General features: G+C 32.6%; 1 protein-coding gene and 1 non-coding gene across 2 annotated transcripts; one reads left to right on the forward strand and one right to left on the reverse strand.

Moving 5' to 3' along the window:
* Nucleotides 1-4143: 4143 nt before the first annotated feature.
* LOC110660143 (protein SIEVE ELEMENT OCCLUSION B-like) lies at nucleotides 4144-5920 on the forward strand. The gene is made up of 5 exons (XM_058149341.1): nucleotides 4144-4313; nucleotides 4380-4486; nucleotides 4704-4840; nucleotides 5048-5467; nucleotides 5642-5920. Exons 1-5 carry the CDS (start codon nucleotides 4144-4146, stop codon nucleotides 5918-5920), a joined length of 1113 nt encoding a protein of 370 aa, XP_058005324.1.
* A 4799-nt stretch (nucleotides 5921-10719) lies between these two features.
* LOC131181847 (small nucleolar RNA R71) lies at nucleotides 10720-10827 on the reverse strand. The gene has a single exon (XR_009150323.1). It is a non-coding gene; the product is annotated as a small nucleolar RNA R71 (small nucleolar RNA).
* Between the last annotated feature and the right edge of the window lie 11533 nt (nucleotides 10828-22360).

The following is a 22360-nucleotide window of genomic DNA, read 5'->3' on the forward strand; positions in this document are numbered from 1 at the left end:
TGTTGATGAGTTTAGTTGAAGTTGAAGCTATTGCAACATGTAAAAGTCGCACATGCAATATGAAAGATGCAAGAAAGTTGAAATTGACGTGGAACTCTTGATGCAAAATCAAGAAAGTTGATGCTTCGATAATTTTTTTTTTTAAGAAAAAAGCGAGTTACAACCAAGATAAAGATTGGAGATTTGAAAGGTTTAAACTCTAGTATGAAGATTTGATGATTAAAGACACTCAATAATTTAAAGTATGCAAAGTTTATTTATCTAGTTTTTAAAGTAGAGTTATTCAATTCATTTTTTCTATATCTAAATACACAGTAAACAAGACACGTGCACATTTTAATATTATTATAATATAATATAAAATATTTATTATTATTATTATTATTATTATTATTATTATTATTATTATTGTTGTTGTTGTTGTTGTTTGTAAAATTTTAAAATAAAATTATTATAATATAAACGAATTTGCTTTTAAAAAAAGTATATATAAGAATAGTAATTTAAGTAACTAAAATATCTCAAAACACGAAAAATATGTATGATGTGAAATATATATGTAAAATATTTGAAAGAAAAATAAGTTATCCCTTTATACACTTTTATCTGTTACTTTTTAAAAATTATTTTATTTATAATTATTTATTATTTTGAAAAAAAAAATTAAGAAATATTAATTTTTGACAATTTTACCCTTATTTCTATTAAATATAATAGTTATTTATATAATTTTCTAAAATTCTTCTTAACACTTTACATCTTTCTTAATTGAGATAAAAAGTAATTTAGTCAAATTAAAAAATATTATATTATAATTTAGGTGATTTAATTATTTTTTAATTATTTTTTTAATTATTGTGCAAAATATTTAATCACCGCAAAAAATCTTAATCCACAAATAAAAGCAAATGTGAACGGAAGAATTATTATATATTTAAAATTATTTGATCATAGTCAAAATATTAATATTTCTTATTTATGTTATTTAGTGACATAATATTTATACTAATATTTAGAGGTTGAGAAAATAGTTCATGAAAGTTTATCTCTCCTCACTTTTAAAAGTTGAGAGAGCGTTTTGATTAGGATTAATAAGATAATACTATTATTTTATTAAATACTTTTGCTTTAAAGCACTATATAAATAATTAATCATTAATAGCTGACAGCTACTAAAATAATTAATAACTAATAGAATAATTAATATTATCAAATAGAATACTAATATAAACTTGACTTTATATGAAGATGAGTTTTGTAATCATTAGATTAAATATTTATGTAGATTTATATAAAATTAACTAAAATATAAAATAAATAAATATAAAAATAAAGATTTAATTTAATCACTATTAAACTCACGTGAATATGTACTCCAATTTTTCATATCCGTACCCTTTCTTTTACCTAATAATAAACAAATATTAATTGCGAGTCTAGCATTCATGGCTGGACCTACCATTAGAACAATAATTGAGGTATATCAGCCAGCATTCACGCTTAGAGCTGCCAACAACAAATATCAATAAGCTAAATGCATAATTTCAAGCTTAACTTTTTATCAAAATTCAAAAAGGGTTGGTAAGACTTTCATTTTTTTATTTTTGTCTCATCTCACAATTCAATTATATATATATATGTGTGTGTCAGAGAGAGAGAGAGTCACAGAGTGTGTTAATCACGTGCATTAACTTGTTAAAATTCGTTATAGTTGAAAAAAAAAATTCTAAAATTATAAATTAAAGTGTTAAAATATTCTAAAAATTAAAATTATCTTCAAATATTATATACAATAATAAATTATTTATTAATATAAACAAAAATATAAAAATTAATATAAATTTTAATATATAACAATAATAGTAAAAAAGGAAAATAATTTTAAAAATATTAAATTTATAATTTTTCTTGATGAGTTTTTATAAATTTATTAACTTATTTCTTCTTCTGCTCATTTTAAAATTATATTTTTAAGTAAATTAAATAATTTTTATTATTTTAGACAATTATCACACTTGATCATTCAATTTTATAAATATTTTCATAAAAATCATTGAATTTTAATTTCTTTCATAAAACTCACTGAATTTTAATTTGATTTTTTAAAAGTCATTGTAACTAGAAATTGAAAATTTTTAAGTTAATCTACTGACTTGTCAACTATTTTACAGATAAAATTGCATAACTAGTAGTTGCTAGTGGAGAAAAAAATAAATAAAAGAGATGAATTTGATGGTAAGAAGGGTAGCCGAATGCATTTTATATAATTTTTTTTTGAAGAAAGTAATAATAGGTTAATTTTATTTATAAAAAAATTAACAAATTAGTAAGTTGATTTAAATTTCTTTTTTATTTTTAATTATTTTTATAAAATTAAATTAAAATTTAATAAATTAAAAAAAAATTAAAATTCAATACTTTTATAAAAATAATCATATATGATATTTACCCATATCATTTTCCAAGCTTGACTTAGGTGAAAGAAAGCAATTTAAAGCTTGGCAATTTGAAGTTTAGCGCAAAAAGGTAGCCTTGATGTTTCCCGTGGGAAGGGGACATCTTCCCCGCTCCCTAGCTAATGAATTTGGCGCTGCAAGCGTTTTTGTGATGCTTCTCTCTCCATCGGCCGAGTCGGGAATTACGGGCTGGAACCTTCCCTAGCACTAGGGTTTGTATGAGCTCTGGACCTTAATTATGTGAAAATATAAAAATAATGCTTTTCATATTTTTAATTTAGTTAATTATAATTAATTTTAGTTTTTTTTTATTTTAATTAATTAAATTACATAAAAATAATATTTTCCATACCATAAAAATAGTATTTTACGTTTTTAAAATTTAATTAATTGTAAGAAAATTTAGATTTTTTAATTTTATTTAAATGAAAATATTTTTATATTTTAAATTTTAATTAATTATAATTATTTTTAATTAACTATTTGACAATATAAGATTATTTTTTTCATATTTTTTAATTTTAATTAAATATATTTTAATTTTTAGTTTTTAATCAATTATATGCAATTATAAAAATAATATTTTGTTTTTAATTAAAAAAAAACAAATAACTATTTTCCATGATTAAACATATAATCCAGCGGGCAACCCACCCTGTTCATTGTCATTCTGTGCGTGATGAGGCCCATATTAAGGGGGTGTAGAATCAAGTCTCGGAGCCAGTTCGAGGACATAGAGGTCTCAGACTTGCTTGATCTCCTCTTTTTGTCTCTGATTTTTTACATCCGACACTCAAAAACTTCTTGTCACTCTTTTGCCCTTCCAAAATCTCAAATATGTCAAATACCGAAAAAGTGGTAGAGCAAGTACGAGAGAAATTACCCATCAACCATTCGCAGCAAGTACCATTGGCAGTACAACCCAGCCAGCAGCCACCGATTCCGACAGGTGATAGTTGGAACTTCTTCCATTCCGATGACAGTGCTACGATTAAGAAGGTCGAACAAACTCACAAACCTGATGGTAGCAAAGTTGATTTCAATTATGTTTTCAGCATCAGTCGCAAAATCTTGCTCCCAGAAAAGAGCAATGATACTCCAAGTGGACGCTTCAAATTTCTCTACCCCTCTTTATGTTACATTAATTATTGCATGACAAAAATGATATATATATATATATATATATAAGCAATAAGAAAATTTTATTGATAAATGTCAGTAAAAACTTTCCACGGGATACTCGACAAAACTCAAATCAGCAGGCCTTCCCTCTAGCATCATAAACAGATTCTCCTGCGAGGTTATTTTGATTTTGAAATATTTTTGTATCAAATCCATTTCTTCTTTTCCAATTAATGCCTTCATATTTATTTAAAATTTCATATTCCATAGCTTTTTAATTTTTCTATCGGCAGATATCTTGCAATCGCTCAAGTAGGGGTGCGCATGAAACAACCATTATGTTACTTGAATCATTACTTCCTAACTATTCGTGGGATGCAAAGCTAGCGATAGCGGTCGCTGCTTTTGCAATGAATTATGGTGAACTTTATCCACTTGTTCAGCTTTACACCTCAAATCCTGTTGCTAAGAATATTGCTCTTATGAAGCAACTGCAATGCATCACGGAAAATATCAGCTTTAAAAAAATCTATTCGGAAAGATTACTGAGCTTATCGAGGGAATAATGGATGTAATGAAATGTGTTGTCCAGTTTAATGAACTATCCCCTGACATTTTTGCAAAACCATCAGTATCAACTGCCAAGATTGATATTGCCAGGGCTGTCTATTGGACAATTTATAGTGTTGTGACCTGCGGCTCCCATATTGCTGCCCTTGTTGGGTTGACACCGGAGTAAGTCTTGGCATAATTTCTCTATCCTTCTCATTTATTTTTTTTTTAATTATTCTACGATTTCAGGATGACCATAGCAACAATGGGACGGGAACTGTCAGAGTTGGCTGGTAAAATCAGGAGTATGCACACACTCCTGCAACAGCAATTAAATCATTGTAAAGAAGAACTTGGTAAGCCCTGGGCCCCTTTCCTTCCCTAGTACACAGGGTTAAGAATTCAAATCGCAAGCGACGTCATTCTCACACTTTCCCTTAGATTTTTTTTTTCATGGTCTCAAATCCTTTTTGAGACAGAGCTGTCAATAATTACAAATAGTCAAAAAGAAAAGATTTAATTCAAACTCGCATTTCATTCACCATATAAGTTAAGGATCACCATGGAATGCAGACGCTTACACCTGGCTCGAAATCATCTTCAAGAGGCCCCGCCGCCGTGACAATTTGGAGATCCTCGAGGCCTTATTTTTTCATGTTGAAGGTGATAAGCAAATTCCACCCCTTGTAGTTGGCAACACAAAGGCAGAGGTTTGTTCTTAAATTTCAATTATGGCATTTTCCCTCGTGTTATAACAAGTTAGGAAAAACTTACCAGCAAGAAACAAATAAATGGTCCCACCTATTTTAAGTGCGACTACAATAGTGTGTGTGTGTGTGTATATATATATATATATATATATATAAGGCTTGACATTCCTTCTTCAAAAATTACGGGTTGAAATTACACAATTGAAGGACATGAACCTGTTACTGGTCATATCTGGCTCTGATGAAAGGGCAGAAGAGATTAGGGCTCTTGCTAAATTGTTCGAAGACCTGCAAAAGAAGGGAAAGTTTCAATATCAAGTGCTGTGGCTTCCAGTGGTTGACAAGTTAAATGAACAAAAATTTTCTTTGCTGCAATCTCTGATGCCTTGGTACACTGTCCAGCAACCTTCAATTATAAAACCAGGGGCGCTTAGATACTTCAGGGAGGTATGGCAGTTCAAAAATCAGACGATTCTGGTGCGACTAGATTCATCTGGAAGTGTGCCATCCCCTTTTCCACTTGACTACCTGTGGCTGTGGGGAGAATTGCCCGGAACAAGTGAACCACCGAGTTTGGATGACATAACCCTAGATATAATTATTCATGACCTTTATACAGTTGATTCGGTAATTTCACTTTGGAACTTTCATATTCAAATCATAAAAATATATTTTCCTAATGGACCTTACTTTGATTCTGGTATAAATCAGGCCAAACCAAAATCAATCATATGCTTTTGGGGAGTAGAAGACATCAAGTAGATTAAAGAATTGACCAAGGCCATAAATGGTGTTAAACAGTTCATAGATTTCGTTTATGTGAGCAATAGCAGTATCATTGATCAGATCAACAATGACGATGACGGTTTCATTGCTGGGATTGGTCGCTACTGGGAAGAATCAGAGAGTTGGCGATTTTGGATCAGATTGAGGTGCATCTTCTCTACTGTAATAATACAGGAGAGGAAAGTTGATATCATGAAAGATGTCATGACTTTGCTTAGCTTCCATGGCAACTATAGAGGATGGACTGTGTTTGGTCAGTTAAGATCAACTCAGAAAATCGCTGCAGCCCCTTGAGAAGTTATTCTGCAGGTTTTGTCAAACATAAATACCTGGTGGAAAGACGATCCTAGCATTGATTCTTTTCTGCCAACGCTCATCCAGCAAATCGAGCAAGAACTCCCAAACTATCATCATTGCTGCCACATTGTCCTCCCCACCAACGTTGAGAAGGTCCCAGATGAGATTATGAGATGTGCATATTGTAAATGCAACATGGGCAGGCAGCTGATATACCGTTGCTGTGTGTAGCGACAAAGCCTTGCTCTTGTTATGGAGGAGCCATCTGGTTTAGATGATTCGCTGCAAGGTTAAAATAATAATTAATTCGAGTTTTCTTGCATTTGCTGTTACAACTTTATATGTTTTAGAAGCTACGAGTTTTTGCTTCTGTTGTGTTATAAAACTCGAAGGCTAGTTATTGTAAGACCAACCTCTATTTGGTGTGCTTTTGGAGGAACCGGTCTATAGAATAAAACCTGAAGGCTCTGTTAAGCCTCTCTTTCTCTCATGCCTTTGTTTTCTTCTACTGTGCTATGGACTCGATGTTTCTTTCTTTTTGCTCTTCAGAATTTACGGTAACAACTTAAAATGATTCAAGAATTAGAGATATATAGCTTATAAAAAAAAAAAAAGAATTAGAGATATGCAGGAGTCACTATCGGCAAGAACACTATAAAACTAGGGGTCTACCGGTACTAATTCACCAAAGTTTCCAACCCTTGTTACATATATAAGAAGATCTATAGTGGCTACTGTCTACTCAATTATTTTTTTGGGCTTTACAGGAAAGAAAAATGCAACATTTGCAGTTTGATAATCTTAATTTCAGGCGGCATGGGAAGTGGGTGTGATTTTTTTTTTATTTTTTTATAAGCAAGGGGATTGAGAGAGTGGAGAACGAACCTGAATCTACAAAGTGAGTGTTAATACCTCTAGCTATAGAATCAAGTTAGGCTAAGCAAAAAGAGATTATGATTCCTCATTTATATAAGTGATATTATGGCATATCAATATATGTGACAACAAATATACTTTCAGTTTCACAACTTAAACATTCTTCGTCACATATATTGTGACGCCCCTAACCCGGTTTACAGTGTAGCCGAGCAAGGTGTGCCACATTCAGTGCCGGAGCACCCTATTTTATCTTGTCGTGTACATTATTAATTTAAATTTCATTTATTCATATTATCCCATGTGTTAAAATATTTTTTTTTTTGTATGGGGAAACGGACAGAGTTTCCCTTGTTATAATAGTGTTTGGCGGGTTCCACTATTCAACTGTTAAAAACAGTTTCATATCCATAATCTCAACCTATATCATATAATCAGTCATAATTCACATAAGTTCATTTGAAAGAAATCTCATCTCATTTCATTTATAAAATTCATATGCAATAATTTACAATTTATATTACAGTCCCAAAATGAATTACATCTTTTTTTTATGTACAATGAACAAAAAATACAAAACATGTAACCATGAGCCCTACTAAGTGCATAGCTGAGGTGACTCCAACTCTAACATAGATCTGCTCAAACTCTCTATCATAGCACTACTGTTACTGCTGCTCCTCAGTACCTACACGTAGAAAACCAACGTGCTAAGCGAATTGCTTAGTGGTGCATAAATTAAAGCAAAAATAACTAAATAATTAAAGAAAATTATTACATGTATAATTGCATAAAGAAATGTAAGTTTCATGAATTTTGAGTCATTTACATGTTTATTGAACTTTGGAAGTAATTAAGTTTAATAGGATCTTTTCTGCTCATTTATTCCATATTCAATCTTATTAAATTCATATCAACGCCCAAGTAACCTATAACAGACTATAAAGACTGGATACACGGGAGTATACTAGTTAAACATCCATATATTTATCATGTATACATCTGTCATATCAGACACAAGGCCAGCGGGCAAGCATAAAGTCAGAAATCAAATCAGGCATACAAGCCGATGATCAAATCATGTCAGGCATAAAGCTAGTGGAATAATCATATCAGAAAGATATTGTCTATCAATGATTAATCATATGGGCAGTACTACTATCTATAGTTCCTAATTGGTATACCAATTGATCTAAGCTATATACATAAGTCTAGGTATACTTTGGGCAAATTAGTGTTATTAAGTACTTATAGACTTATTAATTCATGTTAAGCACTATTAGTGCTTTAGAGTAATTTCATGTCATTTGTAATGGGAAAATAAGTCTCAATCTCACTTTCATGTAAATTATGCATTTGGCAAACCATTTAGGTAATTTACGTATCATTTATCAAATAATTCCTTGAATCTTCCTTTACGTACCAATTTTAGCCCTTAACATTTACTTAGCAAATTGGCCAAGATATAGACACTGTTTAGCTACACTTCCTCCATGGAAGTTGTTCCTTTATGTTTAAAATTTGATCTCTCTTTTTGAATCACTCAATTTGGAGTTTTAGAACTCAAGTTATAGTCAATTTTTTGATGCATACATTTTGCATAGTCATTTAAGTTTAATTTCATAGCCATTTTATTTGATTATTAGTCATTTTTAGCTAATTTTATTAGTTATTTAGATAGTTTTTCATAATTGCCAATTTTGGATTGATTTGTAATTTTTACTTTGTTTTGTAGGTAAAATGGTATTTTTGAGGGACTAAAAAGAAATTTTACTTTTGAGGAGTAATTTCTACAGCCAAAGATGTCAATAACAAGTTTCAAAGTTGAAGTATGCATTGGCCAAATTGCTCATAACTTGCCGCATAAGTTATGCAGTTCTGCATAAGGAGAGGAAACAATATCCAAGCACCTGCCGAAATCTGCATAAGTTGCCACATAACTTATGCAGATTCGTGCCTCCCTTATGCAACCTCACAGAATCTTGCATAACTTATGCAGTTTTGCACCTCGCTCATGCAGTTTCGCACAGAGAGCCAGAAACCAGTCGAAAATTGCATAAGGGACTGCATAACTTATGCAGTCCCATAAAGACTTCATAATGAGCTGGCAGAAGATTCCCTCAGAAAATCACACCTCAAACACACCATTTTAGGGCTCTTTGTCAGAAAAAAAGATATAAAAAGGCCCTTATCCCATTTTAGAAAGGAGGAAGAAAAGCAAAAAGGAAGAGGGCAGCAGCTGAAGGGTCAAAAACGTCTCCCACACCATTTCCAACCAAATTTGGAGATTTCTTTCTTTTCTTACATATTTCCTACCTTTCTAGTATTGGGTTTCTTGTTTCTTAACTTAGATTAAAGCTTTATTTCCATATTAACTCAGAATATCTTGTAAATATCATGGGTAGTGAGTAGTTTCATTTGATTCTGGAGTAAGGGATGTAATATTTAGTTATTTTTGTGGATTTGAACTGGGTTAGTCCCAATTTAATGAAATTTATGAGGTTTAATCCATTTCTTGTGTGCTTATTCACATGCTTAATGAAGGGCCCCATTAAGTTATGTTCTTAATCCTTGGTTGAAGCACCGAAAGGAGAAAACCAAGTGATAGTTAATCAAGAAATTGGACTTAATTAACTTAGATCTAGAAATAGACTAAGGGTTAAGAGGGTTTTAATAGATTGATTAAAGACCTAATGGGTCTTGGTTAATTTTAACTCCACGAAAGTAGGATTAAATTAATTAAGGCACTCTTTGTCTCACTCGAAAGATTTTTCAAAGGATTTTAGAATTAATCTCCTTTAAACCCATAAATTTCATGGATTGGGCTAGCTAGGGAAAATCCCAAAATGACTTAAATATGAACCCTTAACTCCAGAATCGTCTTTTATCAATTATTGCTTGGAATTTTACTTTTGAGTGTTTAGTTTAATCTCATTTTATTAATTTTTATTATTATCAATTTCTTTATTTTGCGAATTATTAAATTAGTCATTGTTTGAATTTAGTTTTGCATTTTCATACCTTATGCTTCAAATTCCTAAATTTCTTTTATTAATTTGATTAAAATACAATTTTAACATATTTTATTTTACATCAAAAATTCAATCATTAACACAACTTCTCGTGGGAACGATATCTTTTTCTATATTACTTGAACGACCCGTGCACTTGCGGTTGGGACACATCAAGTTTTTGGCGCTGTTGCTGGGGAGTTATTTGTTTAAGATTGAATTCTTGATTATTTTAGTTGTTTATAGTTTTATCTTTGTTATCTTTTCATTTTTGTGTTTGTTTGTTCTTTTTAGGTACTCTTAATCTTTTATGAGAAGAACTAGAAGCACAAGTGACACATCCTTGTTGTTTAATCCTGAAATTGAGAAATTTTGTAAAGCCAACAAGAAAGAAACCAGAAAAAGGAAAGAAGCCTTGAGAAAAACTGAAATTGAAGCAGACATGGCTGATGAAAGAATTAGAATTGGTGGTGGTAATGTTGAAAATGATCGAAACAATGAACATGCAGCCCAAGGTGAAGAGGTTGTAAATGCTAATGTGCCTAGGGGAAGTATGATGGATCATGCTTTTCCTCGTTTTGACGACTTGAGAGAGAGCATAGCAAGACCAAGAATTAATGCAAATAGTTACAAGATGGATTTTGGAGTTCTTCAAATTCTTCAAAATTCTCAATTTGGGGGACATCCTTCTGAAAATCCACACACACATCTAAAAAAGTTTGCTATGATTTGTGATATGCAAAAACAACCTGGAGTATCTGATGATGCAGCAAGATTGAAGCTATTCCCATTCTCTTTGAAAGATAGAGCATTGGATTGGCTTGATTCTTTACCTCACAACTCCATTACAAATTGGGAGCAGCTCACTGATGCATTTCTTGCCCAATACTTTCCACCTGGAAAAACTCAAGAGTTGAGGAATCAAATGATTGCTTTTAGACCAAGAGAAGATGAGACTCTTTATGAGTCATGGATGAGATGGAAGGAGTTGGAGAGACAATGTCCACATCATGCCATTCCTAAATGGATGATAAACCAGAATTTTTACACAAATGTCACTCCTGCTATTAGAGGAATCATTGATGCTCAAACTGGAGGGGAATTCATCATTAAGCATGAAGATGAAGCTTATGAGTTGTTAGAGAAAATAGCAAAGAACAGTCATCTATGGAGTAGTCCAAGAGGATCAACTCCAACTCAAAAAAGGCAAGTTGCTGGAGTGTATGAGCTTGATCCATTCAACATGATCAATGCCAAATTTGATGCACTCACTAATGTCCTTGCTAAGAAAATGGAGGATTTAAGTATGCTAGTCAGTTCGTCATCATGCTCTGGAAGTTCTCAACAAGTTACTTATGCAGAAGGAACAATGAGCTGTGGAGTAGATTATCCTTCATATGCTTGGAGGAATCATCCCAATTTTTCATGGGAGAATCAGCAAAATCAAGCTTCAATTCAGAACTTTCCACCACAACAACAAGGGCATCAATACCAACAACCTAGGCAACCACCTAGTTTTCAGCAAAAGAATGCAAATCCTGCACCTTTACCAAGACAGCAAGAACAAAGTTCCACCACAGAGGCTTTATTACAACAAATTCTTGCTAATCAAACTAAGCATGATGAAGAGATGAGAGAGATGAAAGCAAGGCTGGAACAAATGCAAACACACAATAGGATGTTGGAAAATCAGATCGCACAACAAGCATGCTCATCAGGTACCAAATCAATAGGAAGACTTCCTAGTCAAATAGAAAATCCAAGGGAGCAATGTCATGCCATCACACTGAGGAGTGGTAAAATAGTGCATACTGAGAAGAGTAAAAAAGTTGAGAAGAGAGAAAATGAGAAAGATGTCGAGGGAGATGAAAAATAAGAGAGTGCAGAAAAAGGTAAAGAGGAGGTTGAAGAGAAAGAAGAGAAATACATACCTCCAGAGCCTTACAAGCCACAGCTTCCCTTTCCACAGAGATTTCAAAAAGCCAAGCTTGATAAGCAATTTGGGAAGTTCTTAGAGGTTTTGAAGAAGCTATATATAAATGTGCCTTTTATTGATGCTCTTTCCCAAATGCCTTATTATGCTAAGTTTTTGAAAGAAATTCTCTCAAACAAAAGAAGACTTGAAGATTATGAGACTGTAGCCTTAATTGAGGAATGCAGTGCTATCCTCCAAAGGAAACTTCCTCCAAAGCTCAAGGATCCAGGGAGTTTTTCAATTCCATGCCACATTGGGGAATCATGTTCTGTAAAAGCTTTATGTGATTTAGGGGCTAGTGTAAGCCTTATGCCCCTCTCCATCTATGAGAAGCTTAAAATTCGAGATTTTAAGCCAACCCACATTTCTCTTGGTTGTGCATGATCAATTAAATATCCAGAAGGGATCTTGGAAAATATACCACTGAAGGTTGGAAAATTTTACATCGCAGTTGACTTTGTCATTTTGGACATGGAAGAGGATTCTCATATGCCAATCATTTTGGGGAGGCCTTTCCTGGCTACAGCTGGTGCTTTGATTGACGTGAAAGGTGAAAAGCTTACTCTTAGAGTCGGAGAGGATCAGTTAGTCTTCAATATTGGCAATGACAAGAAGAAGCAACATGAAGATGTAGACTCTTGTTTGAGAATTGATATAGTTGATGAGTTAGCAAAAGAGCACTTTAGAAAGAGCTATCCAAAGGCTTCTCTTGAAAGTTGTCTTGTCCATGAAGGGACTATCAATGATGAAAATCCAAAAGAGGCTGTATTTGCTCAATATTTGAAGAGTAATCCACCTTGTCATATGGCACCAATCTTTCAACTTGAGCAAGTGGAGAAAAATGAGGTCAAGCAACCATCTCTCAAAGAAAAAGATGCACCAAAGGTCATCAAGAAAGAAATGGTTGGATTTTTAGACAAAGCAACAAGGATCTTCTTATGTGATGGAAAGAAAATGAAGTATAGATTCATTGAAGCACCTATTGGAAATAGAGGCAATAAATTCCAATTCCAGCCACCATGAAGCATGATAAGGGTCAAGCTAAGGACCATAAACTAGCGCTCTTGGGAGGCACCCTAAGTTTCTTTATTTTATTTTTATTAAGTTTATTCTATTTGCATTATTTTTTTTTTAAATATCCCTCAAATTCAATTTTGACATTGTTGAATTTTTCCTTTTGTAGATGCATTTTGAAGGACTAAAGGCTATTACACTATTGGGAAGTTATTCTTATTTGATATTTTAATTGTCTACTTCCCCAAAACTGATTTGTTTTAGTTGCCTTTGTTGCAGATTCTTTTGGCTTGTGCAAAGAAGTTTTTGTGAGCTAATTCTACAGCATATGCTGTCAACTATTTCTTATTGGCTGAGGTTGGGTGTATTATCTTCATATATCTATGTTTTTAATGTTGGTATTATGGTGAGTGGGTCATTTTAGTAGTTTTGAGCTTATTTGGGTTGTGTGATTCAATGTGCACATGCTGCATTTTCTTGGCATAACTTGGAGAGTCCATTTTCTTTTGTGGATAAATGCAACTTTGTGCAGATTTTTTTTTATTGAGCTTTAATGTGCTAAATGTTAATTTGTAGAGTTTGAGTTGAAATGGCATAATTCACAAATGCCTCTTATGCAGAACTCACTTCTACAAGCTTGTATGATGCAATTGTGATGGATTTTGTATATATTGATGTGTTTTTGGTGATAATTTCTCATGATTTATGCTTTATAGAATTATATTTCTTCATTCTAGTGTATTTTTCAAACTTCCAAATCTTTTTCAATTGTAATCTCAATCTTGTTGAATTGTGCATAAGTAATTGCATAGCTTATGCAGCTTTTAGACCACAAATATTGCCATTTCTTATCTTTGCTAAAACCTGCATAAGCCATTGCATAACTTATGCAATCCTGCATAACCACAATTCTTGCCATTTTTCATCTCTGCTGCAAACTGCATAAGGATGTGCATAGCTTATGCAATTCTGCACAGCCACATTTTTGCCAAATTTCATTTCTGCCGAAACTTGCATAAGTGTGTGCATGACTTATGCACTCTTGCATGACTTCAAATTCTGCTTTCCACTTTCTACCGAAATCTGCATAAGGGAGTGCATAAGTTATGCACTTCTGCATAACCACATCTTCTGGAATTCCAAAATCTACCGAAACTTGCATAAGGGAGTGCATAAGTTTTGCACTTCCGCATGACCAACTTTTCTGGAAATCCAATTTCTGCCGAGACTTGCATAAGGGAGTGCACGACTTATGCACTTCTACATGACCACATTTCCTACACTTCCATTATCAGCCAAAACCTGCATAAGTCAGCGCATAAGTTATGCACTTTTGCATAACCAATTTTTCAGACCACTTATTATCTGCTAAAACTTGCATAAGGCAACGCATAAGTCATGCACTTTTGCATAACCGACTTTTCACACTACAAATTTCAGCCGAAACCTGCACAACTTAGTGCATAACTTATGCAGTTTCGCACCACTCAACTTCCTATTATTTCATTTTTTTTTTCGAAACTTGCATGAGGACCTGCATAACTTGTGCAGTCTGCTTATGCACTGTATATATTTACATACCTCTGCTGGTGTTTGCACATTTTTCCTTGATATATCATTATACTGCAGCTTTTTAATATACTGCACAAGCTGTGAAACTCCTTCTGCAAATGTTCTGCATAGCCTGTGTAGTCCCTTATGCGACTCATGCCATACTGCACAGCTTATGCACTCTCCTTATGCACCTGTTCTGTACAATATTTATTCTGCATAACTTGTGCAGCTTTCTTATGCATCACCATCATCTCTTGAATTCGCAATTTAGCTGCTAAATCACTGTCCTATGCCAGGTAACCTTTCACATTTGCTTTTCATTTCACTAATACCTGGTTATTCATTTTTAACTTGAATTTCACTATGCACTACCTTAGACATTGAGGACAATGTCCAATTTTGAGTTTGGGGGTATTATATGCATTAATGTTTTAATTTTGATTTTTGCAAAAAGTTTTCACATTTTAATATAGGAAATAGTATAAAAAAAAATATATTTCATTCCATTTCATTAGCATACACATACATTGTAATTAGATTGCATATATTATATTGTACATATATACATACATTACACATTATCTAGGAATCATACCATATAGATATTACAAATAGATTTGTTTTATTTAGTTAATGCATTGCTCATTTTTAGGAATCATGCATCATGAAATAAAATCTTTTGCCAAATCCCTTGAGTATTGAAAAGTTGCCTATGAGAGTGATTTGACTTACCTTTAGTTGGGTTTGTGGATTGAAAGTTTCCTAAGAGGTGCAAAGTTTTAAAGTGTTATCCCCTGCCTATATCTTCTTAGCCAAAAAGCCACCCAACTAGTCATTTGGAGATGGAAGTGTTTAGAGGGAGTTATTGGATATAAGGTAGTCAAATGATATCTCACCAATCCTAGAACAAATTTTCTAAACCTTTCAAGGTGAAATACCAGCTTATACTTGAAAAGAGAGATGATTAGGCATTCTTTGATTTAAACCTTCTCATTTTAAACCTTTGACCTGTTTCCTAATTAAAATTAACCCTTGCAAACCCCTTTGAGCCTTTTTATTCCCAATTTTTCTTGAAACCCTTATTGCTACCTAGCCAATGAACCAAACACTCCAACCCTTTTCATGAGAATAATTGAATATTAGGTACACTTTATACTCTGATATTTTTTAAAAAAAAAGAGAGAAAAAAATACAATAAAAGGGAGAAGAAATGCTCGTCATCTTGTAAAAGTGCTAGTATATGTGCTTTTCACTATTGTCATTCAAATTGACAGAAATCCACCCAAAGTAATTAAAGGAAATGAGTTTGGGGGTGGCATTTTTAGGGACAATCATCAAGAGAAAATGCAAGATACAAGTTTAAAGTATCAAAGTGTCCCTCCATTTTTATGTGTTTTGTAAAATATGCTAGCACTTGACAATTCTCATTGTGTATTTCTCTCCTCCATATATATATATATATATATATATATATATATATATATATATATATATATATAAAGAGAAAGAAAAAGAAAAAAATAAAATAAAATAAGAAGTGTACCTTATGTTTTCAAGATTGAAAATATTCTCATGCTTTGAATCCTTTTTCCCCTTTTTTCTTCTTAGCCTCATTTTGAACCCCATGGCCCCATTACATCCCTAAAAAGACCTTTGATCTCTTGATAGTACTTGCTACATTAGTGGAGATAGGAGTAGGGAATTTGCCTATGGGATTGGAAAATTATCCATTCATTCATTTAATTCCATCATTCTATATAGAGACACTTTGACTATTGATTGTCCTAGAATTCCTTTTGAGCATGACTCTCTCTTTTGATTGGTTGGTTTGGGAATTTTGAATGATAATTGACTTGATGGCTAAGCGATGAAAGCTTGGATAAGCATTAAATTCTTTGCATTTTGAAGGATGGGTATATGGATTGTTGGTATGGCTAAAGGTGTGTTAAGTTATTTTAATAGGTGATTTTCATAGCTCTTTGGACAAGGCACCCCTAAAAATTGCATTACGTTTTAAAGCTTGCTTGAGGACAAGCAAAAGCTTGAGTTTGGGGGTATTTGATGCATACATTTTACATAGTCATTTAAGTTTAATTTCATAGCCATTTTATTTGATTATTAGTCATTTTTAGCTAATTTCATTAGTTATTTAGATAGTTTTTCATAATTACCAATTTTGGATTGCTTTATAATTTTTACTTTGTTTTGTAGGTAAAATGGTATTTTTGAGGGACTAAAAAGAAATTTTACTTTTAAGGAGTGATTTCTACAGCCAAAGATGTCAAAAATAAGTTTCAAAGTTGAAGTATGCATTGGCCAAATTGCGCATAACTTGCCGCATAAGTTATGCAGTTCTGCATAAGGAGAGGAAACAATATCCAAGCACCTGCCGAAATCTGCATAAGTTGCCGCAAAACTTATGTTCGTGCCACCCTTATGCAACTTCACAGAATCCTGCATAACTTATGCAGTTTTGCACCTCGCTCATGCAGTTTCCACTGAAAGCCAGAAACCAGCCGAAAATTGCATAAGGGACTGCATAACTTATGCAGTCCCATAAAGACTTCATAATGAGCTGGCAGAAGATTCCCTCAGAAAATCACACCTCAAACACACCATTTTAGGGCTCCTTGTCAGAAAAAAAGATATAAAAAGGCCCTTATCCCATTTTAGAAAGGAGGAAGAAAAGGAAAAAGGAAGAGGGCAGCAGCTGAAGGGTCAAAAACGTCTCCCACACCATTTCCAACCAGATTTGGAGATTTCTTTCTTTTCTTGCATATTTCCTACCTTTCTAGTATTGGGTTTCTTATTTCTTAGCTTAGATTAAAGCTTTATTTCCATATTAACTCAGAATATCTTGTAAATATCATGGGTAGTGAGTAGTTTCATTTGATTCTGGAGCAAGGGATGTAATATTTAGTTATTTTTGTGGATTTGAACTGGGTTAGTCCCAATTTAATGAAATTTATGAGGTTTAATCCATTTCTTGTATGCTTATTCACATGCTTAATGAAGGGCCCCATTAAGTTATGTTCTTAATCCTTGGTTGAAGCACCGAAAGGAGAAAACCAAGTGATAGTTAATCAAGAAATTGGACTTAATTAACTTAGATCTAGAAATAGACTAAGGGTTAAGAGGGTTTTAATAGATTGATTAAAGAACCTAATGGGTCTTGGTTAATTTTAACTCCACGAAAGTAGGATTAAATTAATTAAGGCACTCTTTGTCTCACTCGAAAGAGTTTTCAAAGGATTTTAGAATTAATCTCCTTTAAACTCATAAATTTCATGGATTGGGCTAGCTAGGGAAAATCCCAAAATGACTTAAATATGAACCCTTAACTCTAGAATCGTCTTTTATCAATTATTGCTTGGAATTTTACTTTTGAGTGTTTAGTTTAATCTCATTTTATTAATTTTCATTATTATCAATTTCTTTATTTTGCGAATTATTAAATTAGTCATTGTTTGAATTTAGTTTTGCATTTTCATACCTTATGCTTCAAATTCCTAAATTTCTTTTATTAATTTGATTAAAATACAATTTTAACATATTTTATTTTACATCAAAAATTCAATCATTAACACAACTCCTCGTGGGAACGATATCTTTTTCTATACTACTTGAACGACCCGTGCACTTGCAGTTGGGACACATCATTTTTCAAGACTAGTTCATTACCCTTTTATGATTCTAGAACTAGGCAGATTCTAGAATCCCAACTTTGTCCAATCATTTGGACATATTACAGTCATATTCAGGCCTAATATCCTTCATATGAGTTGTTTCCCTATGTCTTAGGGTCACTCAGGTTCAGAAATCACTAAGTTTTAGGTTGTGTAGTGTGAGTTATGGCCAAGTAACTAACTTGGACTCATGAACCCTGTACCTTTAGGATTTTAGGTTTAGGTCAGTGTCTTTGATTCCCATATTAGGGTTCATACACTCAAAATTTGAGAAAAGTTCCTAAATCAGAGTTGGAGTTCTGTTTCTTAAGTTTCTAGATTAATATGGCTCATCCCAATTGGAGTTTCCTAGTGGGAGATATGATTTAAATACTGATGCATACATTTTGCATAGTCATTTAGGTCTAATTTCATAGCCATTTTATTTTATTATTAGTCATTTTTAGCTAATTTCATTAGTTATTTAGTTAGTTTTTCATAATTGTCAATTTTGGATTAATTTGTAATTTTTACTTTATTTTGTAGGAAAAATGGTGTTTTTGAAGGACTGAAGAGAAATTTTGCCATTGAGGAGTGACTTCTACAGCCAAAGATGTCAAAAACAAGTTTTCAAGCTGAAATATGCATTGACCAAATTGTGCATAACTTACCGCATAAGCTATGCAGATCTGCATAAGGAGAAAAATCACTGTTCCAATACCTGCCGAATGGTGCATAAGGAGAGTGCATGGCTTATGCAGATTCACGCCTCCCTTATGCAATCTCACGGAATTGTGCATAACCTATGCGCCAAGTCATGCAGTTTCGCATAAGTGAACCAGAACCAGCCGAAAACTACATAAGGGACTGCATAACTTATGCAGTCCACTTATGCAGTCCCACAAAGGTTTCATTAATGAGCTGGCAGAAGATTCCCTCAGAAAATTCCTCCTAAAACACACCATTTTAGGGCTCCATGTCAGAAAATGCTATAAATAGCCTTATTTCCGATTTTAGAAAGGGGGAAAAGGAAGAAAAGGAAAGGAAGAGGAGCAAAAGGGCAGCTGAAGAGTCACAAATCTCTCCCACACCATTTCCAATCAGATTTGGAGATTTCTTTCTTTTCTTACATTTTTCTACATTTCTAGTGTTTAGTTTATTGTTTCTTAGCTTAGATTAAAGTTTTATTTCCTTATAAACTTAGTATATCTTGTAAACATTATGGATAGTGAGTAGTTTTTAATTAGATTCTGGAGTAAGGGTTGTAATATTTGAGATATTTTGTGGACTTTGATTGGGTAATCCATATTTTGTGGTCTTAATGAGTTTTATTCATTTCTTGTGTGCTTAATGACATGCTTAGTGTAGGATCCCATTAAGTGATGTTCTTAATCCATGGTTGAGGCACCGAAAGGAGAAAACCTTGTGATAGATAATCAAGGAATTGGACTTAATTAACTTAGATCTAGAAATAGACTAAGGATTAAGAGGATTCACAGATTAATTAAAGAACTTAATGGGTCTTAATTAACTCTAACTCCACGAAAGTAGGATTAGATTGATTAAGGCACTCTTTGTCTCACTCGAAAGGGTATTCAAAGGATTTAAGAATTAATCTCCTTAAAACCCGTAAGTTCCACAAGATTGGATAACCAATTTGAAATCCCAAAATAGCTCGAATATGAAATCCCGAACTCCGGAATCGCCTTTTTATCATTGTTAATTTCCAATTGAATTTAAATGCTTGCCATTTTAAATTTTGCCATATTTCAACTTGCTTATTTCAAATTGATGCAATTTTAGTTTAATTAATACATGGTTGAATAGATTATTGATTTTGCACATATAGATTTCATACTCCAATACCCATCAATTTATTGTTTTAATTTCAAAAATTAGTTTAATTTAGTCAACTTTTTATATCAAAAATTCAATCATTAACACAACTCCTCGTGGGAACGATATCTTTTCTATATTACTTGTACGACCCGTGCACTTGCGGTTGAGCCACATCAAATACTATTCTGAGGTCAAATGGCTATTTAGTTCAATTTTAGGAATTTCAGAATTTGGAATGCTGAATTGTCCTAGTAAATCCATTAGGTTCTGGGTTTTGGTCAAAACACCAAAATTATTGTTCTAGGTATTATGGAGATTTTTGCTTTGGAATCACTACATTTGCAGTTTTGTAGACTGAGTTAAGGTATTTTTGCCAAAACTGGTCTGGTAGGTCAAAGTCCAAAATTTCAGGCCAGGTTTTGATTCTGGTCAGAATTGTTAACCTAATTTGGTCTAGCAAATTGGTTGGGTTAGAGTCAGAACTGGGCTCTGTGCTCTTCACAAAAAATATGCTCCTATGTCTAACCTTTCCATTAGTTTAAGAATCAAGTCATTCTGACCTTCCTAGAGTGAGTTATGCCTATTTGAACATTTACTGTTTATATAGTCATTTTTCTAGGTCCAGCAGGTGGTTACCCGGATTCAAGCTAATTTTAGGTCAACTTATGGTCAGTTTTTAGGCAACCTTCCTACATGAAAATTGTACCATTATGTCTTAGATTTCATCTCCAATTGGCCTCACACCAATTGGAGTAATGTAGCTCAACTTATACTCATTCAAACCTTCTGGACTCAAAGGTCCAGAATTCCAGCATATTGATTAAACTCCCAACTCATCGATTCCACTCACCAACCAACTTTATTTCATGATTAATACACATCAATTGGTCACTATTTGACCTCAAGAACAATGATTATACATCATACCACCAAAAACTCCCAATCCTCCAAAGCCTAATTGGTCACTTTACCCAATTCATGTAATTCATACGAACTTCCATTTCAATTCATGTATACACATCCATCTCCACTAGTAGGCATGTTTAGTTACAAGAAAACATCAAAACCCTAAGCCTTTTCATGTTGGCCGAAACCTCTAGGGTTCCAATCATACACATTTCTCATCATTTTCTTTGTAATTTAACCATATTCAAACTCAAATTCAAGAAACAAACAAGAATTCAAGTTGAGTCTTGCACATACCTCTTTTAGGCAATTCTTCAACCTTCCTAAACTTCAATTTCCCTTCTTCTTTTTGCTACTAATCACTTCTCCAAGGTCAATTAGCAAGTTTTTGTGTTTGAGGTTTTAGAAAATATGGAAGAATTCAAGGGGAAATGGAAGCTTGAAAATTTAACAATGGAGGAAGGGCATGGGATGGTGGTCGGCCATGAGAGACATGAGGGAAGAAGAGAAGTTTTTCCTTTTTCAATTTTTGTCTTCTTGTTTTAATATTTATCCCACTTTTAAATTTATTTATTAATTATAATTATTATAATTTTAACAATTTCTACAATTCCCTTTATGTCCCAATTTATTTTCCATACAACTTTCATATTTTTAATTCATTTCCAATATTTTAATATCTCTCATTTTAATTTACATTTAGGTAAAAAATCAACTCTAGGAGTGAAATGACTAAAATGTCCTTCATGAGGTTATAGTCTATCTTTTTCAGTAAGGACAATTAAGTCTGTAGCCCGATGGTCACTTGATTTTCATTTTGCCTATCTCTATGTATTTTTCATTTCATTTTTAGTCCTTAAACTGGTTTTGAATAGTACTATTCACTTACTGAAAATGGTACTATTCAGAGCTCAGAAGTTAGGAGTGTTACATATATGTCTTGGTAGGTTATTATTACTTTAGATAGAAGCATTATTTCACATTGATGGTACCATCACTTATTTGAGCTTACATATTCAAAAATAAGAACAATGCGAATTGAGCAAGAATTACAAGTGTGATTTTGGAGTAGCTATGAAGATCTCTGACACTATAAGAAATACTCGATTAGAAATATAAATTTCCACTTCTAATTATGGTCAATCCATTTTTAATTCTAGTTAGAAACAAATTTGAAAAGGACAGCTTTACATTTTTAATATGATAAGAGCCTTAAAATAGAAATGAAACATATCCATTTCTATTTAGAAACGAAATTCCGTTTCTGAAGTGAAAAAAAAAAAGTTTTAAAATGGCTTTGTGTTTTGTTTCTATATATATATATATATATTACTTTAAACACACGCAATATTTCTAAGAAAGTCGGGGGTGGAGGGTATAAGCTCTAAAGCACCTGTGTGCTAACACATAATAAAACATATATGAAAAGATTAATTAAGTGATTTTTTTGTAATAAAAAACATTTAGCAATCCACATAAAATCAATAAATAGATAAATACAATTCATATGTAAAAAACAATATTTTTTTCTCTCATTTGGTTTTTTTTAAAAAAAAAACAACAATGTGTATAAAATTTCAATGAGTCATACTGTCCA

Source organism: Hevea brasiliensis, chromosome 7 (genome assembly GCF_030052815.1).
Source record: "Hevea brasiliensis isolate MT/VB/25A 57/8 chromosome 7, ASM3005281v1, whole genome shotgun sequence".
Lineage (NCBI taxonomy): Eukaryota > Viridiplantae > Streptophyta > Magnoliopsida > Malpighiales > Euphorbiaceae > Hevea > Hevea brasiliensis.